At 36.0% G+C, this 16166-nt stretch overlaps 1 protein-coding gene across 1 annotated transcript in view; it reads left to right on the top strand.

The window, feature by feature from the left end:
- LOC116463085 (syntaxin-binding protein 5-like) overlaps positions 1-16166 on the top strand; it is a 184223-nt gene that overhangs the window by 80338 nt on the left and 87719 nt on the right. The window contains exon 9 of the mRNA XM_032146044.2: positions 10561-10639. Within this exon, the coding sequence (XP_032001935.1) occupies positions 10561-10639 (79 nt within the window). The remainder of the gene's footprint in view (positions 1-10560; positions 10640-16166) is intronic.

Genomic DNA, 16166 nt, shown 5'->3' with positions numbered 1-16166 from the left:
CATGTTTCTTTTCGAAACTGGAACAGTTCCTGAACGTTTTGACTTTCATATATGGTAAATTACAAAGATTATAGGTCAGTTATTTTATAGAAAGTGCCTCAGTATGGTTTTGTCTCATGTTTATTCATGATGAGGTTTAGGTTGCACGTTTTTGGCAGGAGTATCCCAAAAGGATTGAGGTGTTCTTTTTGCATCCTCTCAAGTGGGACTCGTTTTTGATTTGTCCCGTATTGGTGGTATCTCATATCCCGATCCTTTGGTTAAAGTTCTATCTTCTGCGTTTTCTCCATTATTAAAAAGGTTTTCTTTTTACTTTTGAAATTGAGAAATAAATTTTATGTGTATTTATAATTGATAAGTATTTTGATTTGAAGGAAGTTCCCCAAGACTCTATGAACATATACTTCATCAAACTTTTCCCCTCTAGTTTTAGCATCTGTTGAGGTTTCTTAGCTGAATTCACTATTACTGTGGTGGTTGCCAAATAATGATTGTCTAGCTGGTCTTAATCTTTTTTTATTTTACAAGCTTTGGTCATTGAGAGCAGACTCTAGGAAGTGGTATAAGTTAGTTTCTACAGTGTTTATATTGTCTTAGCAGAAAAGGGTCACTAGCTAAAATTATTTTTAAATAAAAAAAGACACTATATGACTTAATGTTTTCTCAAAATTAAAATCCAAATGAAATATAAATAAAATGGATTTTTTTCTGTGGCTGGTTTTAAAAATTAGGATGGTATTTGTGTATAGTGTAGCAGTCTAATAGTAGATGGCCAGAATTTTATATAAAGTAAGGCATATTTATTTTATATAAACTACATGTAGAAAATCTGAATTCCTTTCAAGTGTAATACGGTTTCCAGCTTTCTTTTTGGCAGTAAAAACTACCAAGTGATAGGTAACTAACGAAAGCTAAATTCATGTTGACTCTACAACTGAATTCATGGCAAAGCTGAGTACTTTTTTTTTTTTTTTTTGAGACAGAGTCTTGCTCTTGTCGCCCAGGCTGGAGTGCAGTGGCGCGATGTTGGCACACTGCTACCTCTGCTTCCCAGGTTCAAGCGATTCTCCTGCCCCAGCCTCCTGAGTGGCTGGGATTACAGGCGCCCGCCACCATGCCTGGCTAATTGTTTGTATTTTTACTAGAGACGGGGTTTCACCATGTTGTCCAGGCTGATCTCGAACTCCTGACCTCAGGTGATCCACCCGCCTCAGCCTCCCAAAGTGCTGGGATTACAGGCATGAGCCACCATGCCTGGCCAGCTGAGTACATTTTTATACATTAAAGTACAAAGCTACATTCTGCATAGCACGACAAGGGTATCATCTATTCCATAGAGATCACATTTGTGGTATATCATTTTCATTATATTAACTGTTTTGATGGATTGAAATTTTGTTCTACTTTCCCATTACTATTGTCTGTTATGGTTTCTTGCTCTTAATTTCTAACCAAACAGTTACAGTTTGATTGTCAAGAGCTGATTATAATTTAAGACTCCTACCAGTACTTTACGATGAGTTTTAGTGTTAGGGTGTTTAGTGGTAAAAATAGGTTAAGATATCCTTGAAGAATCTGTTCAGAAGATATTATGTTGCATTTATATAACATGGGATTTTGAAGCCAGAAGAGTCGTAGTTAAGCACTAATTCCATAGTTTCTGGCTCTGTGACCTTTAGGAAGTCATTTAACATTTTTGAGCCTTAATATTCTCATCCATGAATACAAATAATAATGAAACTTGACCTAGTCTCATACAGTTGTTGTGAGGATTGTATTTACTCATTCTAAAAATATTTATTGGTTCTACTGTGTGATAGGCACTTTTCTTAGCTGTGGCTCAGATAATCAAAATGTAAGTGAAATTACCCAGAAATTATGATGTGCTATTCATATATGGCTCTAGGAAATGTGTGTATGGAACTTGTTATTTACTTGGTAGAATAGATTAGTGAACCCCCAAAGTATATTCCACAAAGACCAGTTTTTCTTATATTGATGATTTATTTGGTGGAAAAGGTATGTCATAGTGAAAGAAGTTTTAGAAATACTGAATTAAAGATGAGCACTTTTCTTCACTTTAAGACTCAACAGGTTATTTTTGACTACCAAAAACAAACAGAAAGTGATAGGTCCCTTTAATCTCACTTTTGTGAGTCTCAAACATTTCCCTGGCAGTCAGACAACCTGTAATCTAATTGTAAGTGCTATGTGTGAAATACCTTGTGGAGATTCCTTTTCTCTGAGACTTAAGCTTTATTATTTGTAAAATGGCAAGATTGAATAAGATTTTTAAGCTACAAAGTTTAGTGAATATGTGAAAATTAAGCAGGATTTGGTTCCATATAACGACTCTGCAGTTATTTCCTTTCAGTGGGCCATAGATTCTGCATCTCTGTATGGTACGTCTAGGAGTAAGCTGTTTCTCTTTTGGCTTGTTTCTCTCCCATGGCAGATGGGGTTTAATTACTTAGGAGGGAATAACTTCGGCAGTATTGGCGTGGCTTACATTCTTACCCTGAAGCACTCATCTTGGTTTTGTAATTTGCTGGGCCAGGGCCTCACAGGACCTCCCCTGTAGCGCAGGGTTGGGGGTGATGTGTTGCAGAGTAAGATTTTCTGTGATTGTCAGCTTTACCAGAATCAGATGGTTTCCTAAGGAAATGGAGATGCTAGACCAGGGGTGCCTTCCCTGGGCCACATTAGAAGGAGGGGAATTGTCTAGGACCACGCATAAAATACACTAACACTAATGATAGCTGATGAGCTAAAAAAAAAAAAAAAAAAAATCTCATAATGTTTTAAGAAAATTTACTAATTTGTGTTGGGCCACATTCAAAGCTGTCCTGGGCTACATGTAGCCTGCAGGCCGTGGGTTGGACAAGCTTGTGCTAGACAGTCAAAACCCATAGATTTTTATTATAGGAAATGATATTTTAAATTTAGTTTCTGAAGCTTATTCATCAATGCAATCAATCTACTTATCAAAAAGTAAACCAAGATTGGGGAACTTTTATTCTGTTGAAGGTCACTGAGGGAAAAATAAAATTCAAATTCACCTAAGTATGTCAGCTTAATATGTTAAGGATGAGACGTGCAAAGAATTTCATTAATCTGCTTTTAAGATTCCCCTGAAACCTAAAACATTCAGTAAATAATAAAATTATACCTCAGTTCCTTATGATTCATCACAAACCTTTCCCCAGTTTATGTATTTGAAAAGACTTACCAGACTCCACAGAGCATACTCAAACAAGACCATGATTTAAAGGCGAAGGATATGATACAGGAGGAGAAAGAGAATGCAGGCAGGTACACTGAAACATCCCTCCCCTATAGGAGCTCCCAGTGAGCACTTACACATGAGGATTGTGCTGAGTCCACCTCAAGTCACCAAGATCTGGCTTCTGAAGAGCTCCAGAGAAACTCTCAGGAAGGCCCTTGTAATGATCAAGCCAGTCTTGCTAATAAATCAACTAGGCCGGTTGCCAGCCTTCAGCAAAACTATATACTGGTGGTTACCAGGGAAGTTTTGGGCCTTGAACAACACATCATAAATCCCACTGTCATTTTCTTGGCCAAAAGTAAAAAAACAGATATTCAGGGGTCCAAGTCCAGCCGTAAATCAACTTTGTACGCTCATTTAGGAGGGAACAACCCTCCTCCCCATTTCAGACTAGTATTATTAGCAATGCGATTCTTCAGTTTGTCTTTTTATTTTCTAGAACATCACTGTCCAATAGAAAGGTAACATGAGCTGCATGTGTAATTCTAAATTTACTAGTAACCATATTAAAAAACAGTAATAAGAAACAGGTAAAACTAATTTTAATAACATGATGTTCTTTAATCCCAAATATGCAAAATATTAGTTCATCATATAATCAACATATAAAATTGAGATATTTTATTCTTTTTTTGTACTAAATCTTTGAAATCTAGTGTGTATTTAGCACGTCTTAACTTGGACTAGCTACATTTTAAGTGCCCCCTCCCCCGTCCATGCATTTTAAGTGCATGGTAGACTTATGGCTACCCTATTGGATAGCCACGCTAGACTGAGAACATAACTGCAGTGTAACAAGCGTAACACTTAAAATATGTTCCTCATCCTAACTGGCAGAATTAAAACTTTAGAAAGCAACTGTTTTTATCAGTAATCTTTATTCATTTTTAATAAATCTTTATTCATTGCATAAACGTTTATTGAGCACCTCCCACCTACCAGAGATTAAATACTGATATGTCCTGAAGAGCTCATCGTCAAGTGAATAAAAATGATCTATAAACTGATAAATATAATGCATTGCGATAAGTACTGATAAAGGCATGTATAACATGATATGGAAACAAATAAGTGGTGACTGGTTTTGGGTAAAAGGTGTTGGACTATTTCACAAATTCAGTGTATATGAAGTTGGTCTTAAAGGATGGTAGTGGTGGTATAAGATAGCAAAGAGCAGGGCAAAGTTATCTTAGAAGGCACAAAGGTACAAAGACATAAACAAAAGTGGAGTGTTCTTGGAAAACTGCTAATAGTTTAATATGACCAGAGTTTAAAACACCTTTGGGCAAGGAGCAGGAAGTGAAAACAGAACCATGTACAGAGGCAAGATTATATATCAAAGTATGATAAAATGTTTGGAGACCTAGTAATTGAGTTTATAGTGAGAAGCATTAAGTTTACATCTTAAAAATATCACTTTAATGATAGTACATCAGGTGGGCTGGAGGCAGAAGAGGGTGGCTAATTAGGAAGCTATTGCATTAATAAATAATGGAAATTTCATTAGAGGAAATGGGAAGAAATGGACATGTATGAATGAAATTCTGGAATTAGAATCAATAAGACTTAAACCAATTATTTGTGGCTTGGTAGTTTGAGGGGTGGGGAAATAGGTCATAGTAAGAAGGAGAAATCAGATGTGGCATGGAAGTTTATGTGAGTTACTAAGTTAGGTTTTATAATTAATCAGATCTTTTAACTGACTGGTCAAGGTAGTTCACGGATAGTTAAAAGAACAAGCACATATTTTTGTCCCTCTGGTGGCATAGCATTTAAGAAGTAAAATGACACCTAGTGGTGAAATCCTCTAAATGTCTTTCCATTTATATGTGCTTAAAATCATGGGTAGTACCTTATTATTTGAGTTGATTTAGAAAATGCTTAGCCTAGAATTATAGATGAATAAACCTATCTAGACCATAAGCAGTAATTAGGGACATTATTTAAAACATCTTAGTTGGAAAGATATCAGAATATGCAGATCAAGGATTTGTTGTTTTTTTCAAGCAGAATTAATACAGGATGATCACTCTAAACACTGCAACATTTTTCACTTACAGAGAAAATGAAACTACTCTATTAGCATCCTCTCAGAGGGACAGAAATAAAAGTTAATTTATAAAGGAATAGAAATCAGACTGACTTAGACTTAGAAGTCTGAACGTTAGAACACAATAGAGCAATATCAAAGGACTATTGAGCAAGAAGAAAGTTAAGAATTTTGTACCTAGCCAGGTTTTTTGCAAGATATAGAAGCTCAGACTTGGAAGGGTTTAGCAAATACCATCTAACGTCCTTTAGAATTTGTTCCAACCTCTGAAAGATTGATGTTGAATATTGAAATAAGTTCAAGGAGTTATTTCTGAATAATTGTTTCACTTCATAAAACAAAATCATGTTTGAACCTAAATGTAAAATTTGTGTCTATAATCCGAAATTCTGTCAGCCTGACTCTCCCGCTAGAACTCTGCATGGTAGAAAGAGGATAAAAGCCAGCTGACCTTCTTCAGAGCAAACATTTAAATTTTTTACCAAAAGGTCATATACGTCTCTATATAGATTGGAATAGAGGTTGAAGTTCTTAATTTATTCCTTGTATAACACAAGGGACTACTTTTCAGATTTAAGCCTCCTTTTTTTGATACCTTTTATTTTCCTTGCAATTCTCTCTCCCACCTCAACAATCCTTTCCTTTCTCCTGGCTGTTCTTTCCAGTTCTTTGGTCACTTCTGTCACTTCTTGGTTTTTGTAAATTGGGCTGCTAGAGATTCAAGATTCCATGTACAATCATTTCTTCATAAGGAGGGGAAAGGGATTATTCTCTAGGATCTTAAATTAAGACAGGATTAAATGTTCCATTACCAGTTAGTGTACAGGTATATATTTATAAAAATTTAATATGGGTGATATTTCATACTAGTGAGGAGAGAATGATGGTTCAATAAATTGAGCTGGCAAGTAAATATTTATGTCAAAACTCATCTGATTGTACACTTTAAATATGTGTTTAGCAGTTATAGCTCAGTAGAGCTATTAAACTGGCACTCAGATGATTGATAGCTTATTAAGAGGAAAATGTCTTCCCTGTATCAAAATACACATCAGAAAATAATGTAATAAATGAATCTATTCAAAATTATAAGAAAAAGCAGATTTATGTGATTTTGGTGTGGGGAAGAACTTTCCAAGCATAAAACCAAAGAGGGGAGTGACCAGAAAGACTGATAGTTTTTTATACACATGTATCGTTATACATAAATGAGATCCTATCATACCAGTTCCTTCTGCCTCAGCCTTTTCCCATGTTAGCAGCCCAATCTCCTTTCTTATCCCGCCAGGTAAGCTATGTCAAAAATCTTACAGATATTCTTCTAAAATATAGATATTTCTAAAATCATGTATATTAACACATACACACAAATAAACATGAGATTGTTTTTCTGATCATTGTTTTACAAAAATTAGGATTATGTTAGTCTTTTTGCATCTTTAAATTTTTTTAAAATTTTTGTGAGTACATAATAGGTATATATATTTATGAGGTACATGAGATATTTTGATACAGGCATACAGTGTGAAATAAGCACATCATAGAGATTGGGGTATTAATCCCCTCAAACATTTATCCTTTGAGTTACAATAGGGTGACTATAGTTCAGTAATAATTGTACATTTTAAAATAACTTTTAAAGAGCGGAACTGGATTGTTTGTAACTCCTTTTTTGCATCTTAATCACTGTACTTTAGGAAGATTCCTCCAAATGTTCTGGCATTTCTTTTATGTTAATGGCTGTGTAAGAGCCAGTTGTTTATATCACAACTTATTCAACTATTTCAAATTAATGGGCATTCCCTTTGTTTTCATTTCTTAAACATTGCAAATTATGCTGCAGCTACCATCTTTGTACATATGCCATAGGAATTGGTCCTTTTGTTTCTATGGAATAAATGGTTCAGAGTACAGTTTCCACCTCTAAATATTGAAGTTTTATTATTTCTAATAAATGTTCTCAAACCATTTTTCAAAGAAGCTATATCCTTCAGATTTCTACCAGCCATGTATGAGTGTCCCTTTTCCAATGTCCTTGCCAGTAATAGGTGTTATAAGTCATTTTACTTTTTTTTTTTTTTTAAGTTCCTATTTGCTCAGGATCTCAAAGTTGGCCAGAAATGAGTGACTGGGGCCTTCTCCTTTCCTCACTCTTTCCTGGGCAGGCAGCCTTTTAGACCCCCATGAATGTGTCTATTTCTCAGAGCTTTTATTTTAAATTTCTGCCTGAGTTCCATTTGCCTCAACTGAAACTATAGCCTTAGGCAGCTGTAATACTTCCAACAGATTGCTATTATTCTGGAATGCCCTGGGGGTAGGGATTTTTGTCTCCCATATTTGAGGTCTGTGTCAAGTGAGATAGCCACAGCACTTTGGGAATAGAGTTTTCCAGGGAGCTGCAAGTTCACACAAAATGTTGATTGTGCTGTAGCAAAAGTGGTTTTAACAGAGCTCCAAGAAAACTTCAGTCTTCTCTGTTGGCTGATACTACTGCATTTTCATGGCTAGCCTACCACTGAGCTGGGTAGCCAGGGGATAGAAATAGACCTTCCTTAAAAATATCACAGTTCCCTGTCCCTGAACCCCTCATGTTACTGAAGTTCGGTAGTTTCTATTGGGTAGATGATTTTTCATCTTGTTAGTGGCTTGGTCATTCTCCAGAGTTTTAAAATGTTTAACTTTAGTTGTTTTAATAGTACTTTCATTTTTGTGGGAGAGCAAGTTCATCGAGGTCCTCCTATTACTGGTGGCATATATCTGAGTTACCAGTAGTGTATCTGTATGGGTCTGCAGTAACCTCAATTCTTGCTTCCTCAGAAGAAAGAATTCAACTGAGGGGCATAAAGCAGAAAAAGAGACCAAGGCAAGTTTCAGAGCAGGAGTGGAAGTTTATTAAAAAGTCTTTAGAACAGGGAAGAAACATTTGAAAGAGATCCAGGTGGGCAACTTGGAGAACAAGCACAGTGTTTAACTCTGACCCTAGGACTTCATAGGCTTGCCCCTTTCCCCTGATTCTTCCCTTAGGGTAGGCTGTATGTGTGGTGCCCTTCTTACCCATGGTAGGTGAACACGTGCAGTGTGTTTAAGAATTCGTACACATGTCCGTCTGAGGCTTTCCTCTGTTTTCCAGTGGAGTGCCCCCACGAAGGTCATACTCCACCATTTTGTTACTTACTGCCCATGCCTGGGAAGTTGCGTCTCCCTGGCGCTTGCATTCAGTTAACGCTTTAGTGCAGCAGGTGTGGACCATCAAGAAATGGGTTCTCCCTCGCGCCGACTGCCAATTTATCACTTTTAGTGAGGCAGTGTGATAATTGTCGAACCATCACCCGACATTTCTAGAGCCCTCTCCTGCCCCACTCATGCCTGTCTGCCTACCTATAATATTCACTGTATCATCTTGGAAGTTGATCTTTTTGGTAGTTTCCTTAGCCATTCATAGGCATTTAGTCTACCAGGTGAACTTTAAGATCATTTTGTCCAAATTCAAGAAAAGCTGTTGAGATTCTAATTACATTAAATTTATAAATTAATTTTGGAAGAATCGGTATTTTAGGATTTCATATTTTCTTAAATTGCAACATATTAAGGCTGATAGACGATTATTTAGATGTGTATTTCTGTACAATTTTTTTTAATTTGTAAGAATTCACTAGGGAAAATATTTGCAACATACAGGATTGACAGAATGTTAATAAACCTGGAATATAAAATTTATTTTCTAATACAAGGAAGATGACATGGAAGCATTGATAAAGAACAGCAAACTATTTTTTAAAAGAAGTATACAAGACCAGTTAGGGATCCAAACACATCAGATTAAAGTAAGTTACCCTTTTTATTTAACAATCAGCAAAATGAAAAAAAAAAAAACAACATTGCTAGGGGAGGATATGGCAAAATACGGTCTTACGCTGCTGATAGAAATATAAATTGGCACAACCTCTTTAGAATAAAACTTTACCCAGATATACTATATGCTAAACAATGTTTGTCACCAGGGATACCACAACAGAAAACAAATACACTAAAAAAGTTCACTTTCCTGGCTGGTTGCGGTGGCTCATGCCTGTAATCCCAGCACTTCAGGAGACTGAGGCGGGCAGCTCCCTTGAGCCCAGAGTTCGAGACCAGCCTGGGTAACATGGTAAAACCCCATCTGTCATCTCTACAAAAAATTTTTAAAAATGTATCCAGACGTGGTAGTATGCACCCGTGGTCTAATTACTTGAGAGGCTGAGATGGGAGGCTCACTTAAGCCCAGGAGGTAGAGGCTGAAGTGAGCCATGATCATGCCACTGTACTCCATCCTGGGCTACAGGAGTGAGACCTTGTCTCAAAAAAAAGAAAAAAAAAATTTGCTTGCCTAGAATTTACATACATGCCAGTTAGGCAAACAGTAAACAAAGAAATTAAATATAAAGGATACTAGAATGTGACAAGTGCTATGGAGAAAAAGTAAAGCTGTGAAAGAGGGTAAGAAGTGTTAGGTTAGGGGTGAGTGTCAGGAATTCCTCAGACCATTCCCAAGTTAGTTGATTTGCCAGAAGAAATATTATAATGTGGACAGTGGTTAATCTCTGAAATAGGGGAAATAAATGTTTTATTTTCTTCAATTTTTACTTTCCCGTAGTTTCTGCAGTGAACATGTAGAAATAGATAACTGAAATCAACATTTTAAGAAATAATTAGAATTCTTTGACAAAATGAGTCTCTGACACACTTTGTAGAGGTTGGTGTATTTTAGCAGTCTTTTGGGTATTACAGTGGATGTATTTACTTAAGGAGAATAAATATAAATGATTTTATTAGCATAAGGCTTAATATTACAGCCTGTCACACTGAGGTGAAAATGTGATGTAGATTTATTTTTCTCAAATCTTGCTGTTTTAAAATGAATTCATTTAGCAAGTTGAAATTCTATTTTGCTTATCTGCAATTAAGAACATGGAAAAACTATCAGTTTCTCCTGCTAGAATTTTGTCACATAAATGTTCTTACCAAGTTATTAATTATATTTGTTTTTTAGCACTGAATTTCAAATGGTAACTTTGCTTGATCATTTAAAAAATATCTTACCGTGTATTAAATGCCTCTTTCAGAATCACTTTAAAATGTTTCATGGTGGATTTCATTATATTTCACTTTCATTTTATAAACTATCAATGTAAGAATGTAGAGTAACTTAGAATTTTAGAATTTAATGCAGGAAAATATATTTTAGGAAAACAGTTAAAGGATGGGAAGAAGCCAGAACCATGCAAACCTATCCTCAAGGTGGAATTCAAAACGACTAGATCTGGGTAAGATTTTACTTCATTGCCAATGTTCATTGTATATAATTCCTCAAATAGCATGGAAGGCTATTTTATCATTAATTTTGAAAGCCTATTTTAGAATGGTCTACACCATTCTTAAATTTTATGCTTTTTTTTATTTAACAAAAGGAGTAAAATTGGTAAATTTAGGATAAAATACTTTTTTGTGTTCTTGTCTTTAGTACTTTTACACATTATCTTGGAAAGTTTGAATTATTTTTCCTGTTAAACTTCGTACCTTCTCTAGATCAGTCTTCAGTAGCAATAATGTTTATTCACTAGTGATCATTGTGGAGTAAGCAATGAAGAAAAAAAGATTTAAAATTGAAGTTATTTTTACTATATGTGTTATGAAAGTTATATGTATTCTTCAGAAATTAAATCTCATATGAGTATCTGCCAATTATGAAAATAAATACAGTTTAATATTAAAGGGAGTTTGTTGGTTGTAGTTGAAGACATTGATTGTCACTATATGAATTATGTATGAAAATTGGATTGCTTCAACATTTATATATTTTACATATATTTTTGTGTCAAATGTTAGATTAAAAAATATAAAGAAAAAAATATCTGAAAATTCCACATCTCTTTAACTTCTAAAAGAAACCCTTTTATTTATGTTCTAGTTCCCCAGGAAAAGTATATGGTTTTATTTACTATGGCTTTTATTTGCTATAGCTATGTTGGACAGTGAATATATATAGTATAGTGCAGAGGTTCTGAAATTGTGGTCCCTTGGCCAACAGCATTAGCTGAGAACTTGTTTGAAATGCAAATTCTCAGATTCCACCCTAGACCTACTGAATCAGAAACTCTGGGGTTGGGACTCAGCAATCTATGTTTTAACTAGACCTACAAGAAATGCTGATGCACTGTAACATTTAGAAACACTGGCGTATTTTTTGTATACCAGTTTATAACCACTGGTTGTTACAACTGGCCCACTCACTTTTTAATCTCCCCTCCCATTTCAATTCAACTCATTTGAGTAAAGGTACCAGGCTAAATATATATATATAAATGTCGTTATCTTTTCCTTCCTTCTTTTTAGCCTTTGTTGAGATCCAACAGATATATTCCAACAATAGCTGTATTCCAACAATAGATTAAGTGAATTCTAAGAGGTGTAGCATCTGTTTGACTCTTGCATCCTTCATTGTGTGACCTGTAGCATAGTTATCTGACTTCTTTGTGCTTCATTTTCCTCACTTATGACATAGATGGATAAAATATCAGACATTAGTTGTGACTAATTGAGATGATAATGTATGTAAAACATTTCAAGCAGTTCCTGGTATATAATAAACTCTATTTTTAAGGAAATCCCCTGCCACCAATTGATTTTTATTTGTTACATTTGTCCTATGGCAAAGGAATTAAAATAGGAAAAGCATGGTAGCAAAGGAAGAAAAACAGGAAGAAAACCTGAAAAAAATCTATGATTATAATACAAAATGAATTGGCTAAATATTTAAATTAATAGTGACTAATTAAGTTCTATTCTTATCTAGTTATTTTAACAAATATTGACTGGCAACAGTTCAGGGAAGATTTTTTCCTCTGTGCTTCACCTGTTCCAGTTTTTACTCCTAAATAATGTTAATATTTATGAGTTCAGGTTTCTTTAAGATGGCAGTAATACTTTTCCTTTCATAGAATTAGAAATAGAAATTTAAAATGTTGCTCTTTTGTAGGCATTTGTAAATACAGTCATCCACTGCCTAACAGCGTCATGATCAGTGGTGGACTGTATATACAATGATGGTCCCAATAAATTATAATATTGTATTTTACTGTACCTTTTCTATGTTTATATACACAAATACTTACCATTATGTTACAGTTGCCTACAATACTTAGTACAGTAATACGCTATATAGGTTTGTAACCTAGGAGTAATAGGCTATACAATATAGCCTAGATATGTAGTATATCATCGAGATTTGTGTGAGTTACACTCTATGATATTCATACAATGACAAAATTGTCCAATGATGCATTCCTCAGAAGGTATCCTTTGTCGTTAAATGACATAGTTATACTGTTAACTGGATCAGTAAGATCACCATTTTGTAACAGTGTTCTCTATTTTCTCAATTTCTTTTGTCACCTAAGATGGGAAATTCAGTAAATTCAACATATTCTTCTTTTCTGTCAGTCCCTGGCCTCTTTCCTTGAAATAGCTTTCCACATTATACTATGCAACCGAAATCGAGAACTGTGCTACCCACTCCACCTAGAGCAGTATCAGCCTCTATTCATTAAGCTGGGCAGCACTCATCTTTTTCCTGTTCCTATCAGGTATCATAAGAAGATGCCAACAGAATGTATTGTACAGTTCCTGTTGGCAAGTTACCAAATTTAATAAAAAGCCATCCTTTTATTCTCAGGGTCTTCTACATTTTCTTCTCTTTGCTTAGAAATAATTTGAGGTGGGTTCCCTATCATCCTTTGTGGCTCAGCAAAAATATGCAACCTTAAAGGTACTCTAGCCTCATTGGCCAGGTTAGGTCCTCCAATAATATACTCTCAAAACATCCAGTACTTTTTCTTTCTACAACCCATACATATCGTTAGTAATGAAATTATTTATTGAATATATGTCACCCACATTAAACATTCACCTCAATGAAAGCATGGTGGTGCTGAATGTGAAGAAGAAGATAGGCAGGTGTATTGAAAAGACAGTGATAAAGCGCTAACTATTAAAAATGCTTAGCTTAACTCTGAGGTAAAGGCAAATTCTGACAAAAAATGGAATTGAGATGTTACATAGCTTTTATTTTCTGATGAAATAAAGCAAATAAAACTTAGATCTAGAGAAACCAGATGTTCTCTAGCATAGGGAAATAAAGTATTTTAGTAGCAGTTTTATTATGGAACCAGTTCTTTATAAGAAGTCAGAAGTTAAATGTTAAGTCAATTCCATTGAAGTTGTTTCTTTGAGAAACTAATGTGAATCAGGTATGAAGTCCCATGGTGAATGGCAGTCAGCACAGTGTTGTGTGAACTCTGGAGTCAGACTACCTGGGTCTGAATCCCACCTCAGGTGTTTACTCATTGTGTAATCTTAGGCAAACCAAATAAGCCTTCTCTGCTTGTTGCTTTATCTGTAAGATGGGAATAATAATATTGTCTACCTCATTGAGTTGTTAAAAAATTAGATAAATATATAAAGCACTTGTAACGTGCTCTTTATACCAGTTGTCTCACATACACCACTGGTATATGTCTCACACATACTGGTTGTCGCAGATGTTTGATTACCTCTGACAAACACCTAAAATGCAGTTGTTCACTTATCGTGCTTCCACAAAGCAAGTGTACAAGTGGCAAGGTTAACCAAATTTTATAACTGAAGAATCTAGTATTCCTTCCTAAATTGAGAATCATATTTATCTGAAAGAGAAAGGCTGTGATGTAAAAAAAATATTTTAGTCCTTTTTGATGTCAAAAAAAATTTTTAGATATCACATATGATGGTTCATTAGTGGGTTGTGAAAATAGTTTTGCCAGTTGTGACCATCAGTTTCTAACTTATAAACTAGAATAGGAAATAGAGAGCACTGCATACTTTAAGGGTAAGTATTGATTCCTGAAACTTTTATTCAGTGGTATATATTTGTCTGTATACTGCATTATGAAGTAAAATGCACTTCTTCCGATGGGGCATTATTAAAATATTTGAAAGTCCCTGATTTAGTAGAAATAATTGACGATTTGGATTATTAGACTGGGTTCCAAATCCCAGTTCTGCCACTTACTAACTGTATTATCTTTGGTAGGTTACCTAACCTCGCTGACCTTTTTACCTTACCTTAATAAAACAGAGACAGTAATTCCCACTTTATGAAATTCTTCATGAAGGACTAAATGAAATAATATGTGTCTGGCACATTATAGGTGTTTGTTAAACTCTAGTTTCTTTTCATTTCTACTTCTACACTTTTCTTTTCACTAGTAGACTATATCAGAAGTTGTCAGTGGGGCCAGATTTTCAACAAGAAACAACTTTGGATGGGTTCAAATAGGTACTCAGATGAACTCTAGAGTTTTGAGCTACAGAGCATTAGAAGATCTTTCAAAAATGATCACCATTCAAATAATTACCAGCTTTGGGAAAAGCACCTCTTTATTATGGAACCTAAAAGCGAATATTGGATCCTTGAGCAAGACGTCTGACTAGAGGTGCCTGGTGTTAATCAACATCCCCCCAATACACGCACACACAAAAGGACCAAAAAGATCAGACAACTAAAATTTGACTAGAGCCTCTGAAGAAAAGTGATGGAGCGCAGAAAGCGAGTGGCCAATTCCCCGTGGAGTATGGCAACCCAGGATGACAGCATAGAGGGGGAGCAAAACACCCTGACTCTGCTGCCCTGTCTCCCACTTTGAGCCAGGAGGCACTTCCCCTTGTGGGGAAAACGTAAGCCATAGGCCCCCAACAGTCCCCGTTACCACTGCAGGCACATGCAGTCCTTCTCTGATAGAATTCTGCAGTACTCATAGGCCCTGAGCCCAGTTTGTAGAGCCTCAAGGAATTTCCATGAAGCTGCATTGCTCCAGAGAATGAACAATGTGTGTACCCTCACCACCCCATGACCCAAGCTGCTATAGTATGGTGCCATCTTGAAATTGGAGCCAGTGCTTGAGTGCTCTCCTCAGGGGACCAGTAGCCACTTCATTTGTCCACTCTTCAGGCTCCACTGTCATTCCACCATGCTCACATGGGTGACTACAATGCCATGATCCCAGCTGTTCAGTGCCTGTGGCCAGGAACAGTTGTGGCTCTGGTGCCCACACCTATGCAGCATGCTACCCCCCCAAAAAACAGATGGTCCTGTACAATGAGGGAGACAGCCCTGGGCTGGCTGCAGTACTACATGTCCTTGCTCCTCACTGGAAAAACAGCCCAGCAGACCCTCACCTGGCAGATCAGTGCCTGAACCAGTTGAACTGGCATGAACCTGTGCCTTCAGTAGGAAAAAAAAAAAAGCTCAGCAAACCTGCCTTTAGTAGGTTCGCCCCCAAGTCAACCTGAAAATCAGCCCATCAAGCCTAAACCTGGCTAAGCTGTACCACTCTTGCCCCAGACATCTGCAGCCTAAGCCACTAAGGCATTCACAGACATTGCTGACATGGATTGCAGCTGAAGAAATTGCGTGGAGACTACATGATGTCTCCACCCAGCACCAAAACCAACACACCCTACCCAACTAGCATAAGACCCATATGCAGGAATAAATCTTTCCCTAAAAAGCTACTCCATAAAATTGGAACAGGTGACTGTTCAACCAAATGTGCAGATTCAGTGTAGGAACACAAATATGAAAAAGCAAGGAAACATGACATCCCCAGAGGAACACAATAATTCTCCAGTGACAGAATCCAAAGAAGAGGAAATTTACAATATGCCCATAAAGAAATTCAAAATAATGGTTTATTAAAAACAAAACTCAGCAAGATACAAGAGAATACAGATAAACAACAAAATCAGAAAAAAGGC

The sequence above is a fragment of the Hylobates moloch genome, unplaced genomic scaffold (assembly GCF_009828535.3).
Source record: "Hylobates moloch isolate HMO894 unplaced genomic scaffold, HMol_V3 SCAFFOLD_27, whole genome shotgun sequence".
Lineage (NCBI taxonomy): Eukaryota > Metazoa > Chordata > Mammalia > Primates > Hylobatidae > Hylobates > Hylobates moloch.
The sequence above is the reverse complement of the archived record's forward strand: the minus strand, read 5'-3'. Positions and strand labels throughout refer to the sequence as shown.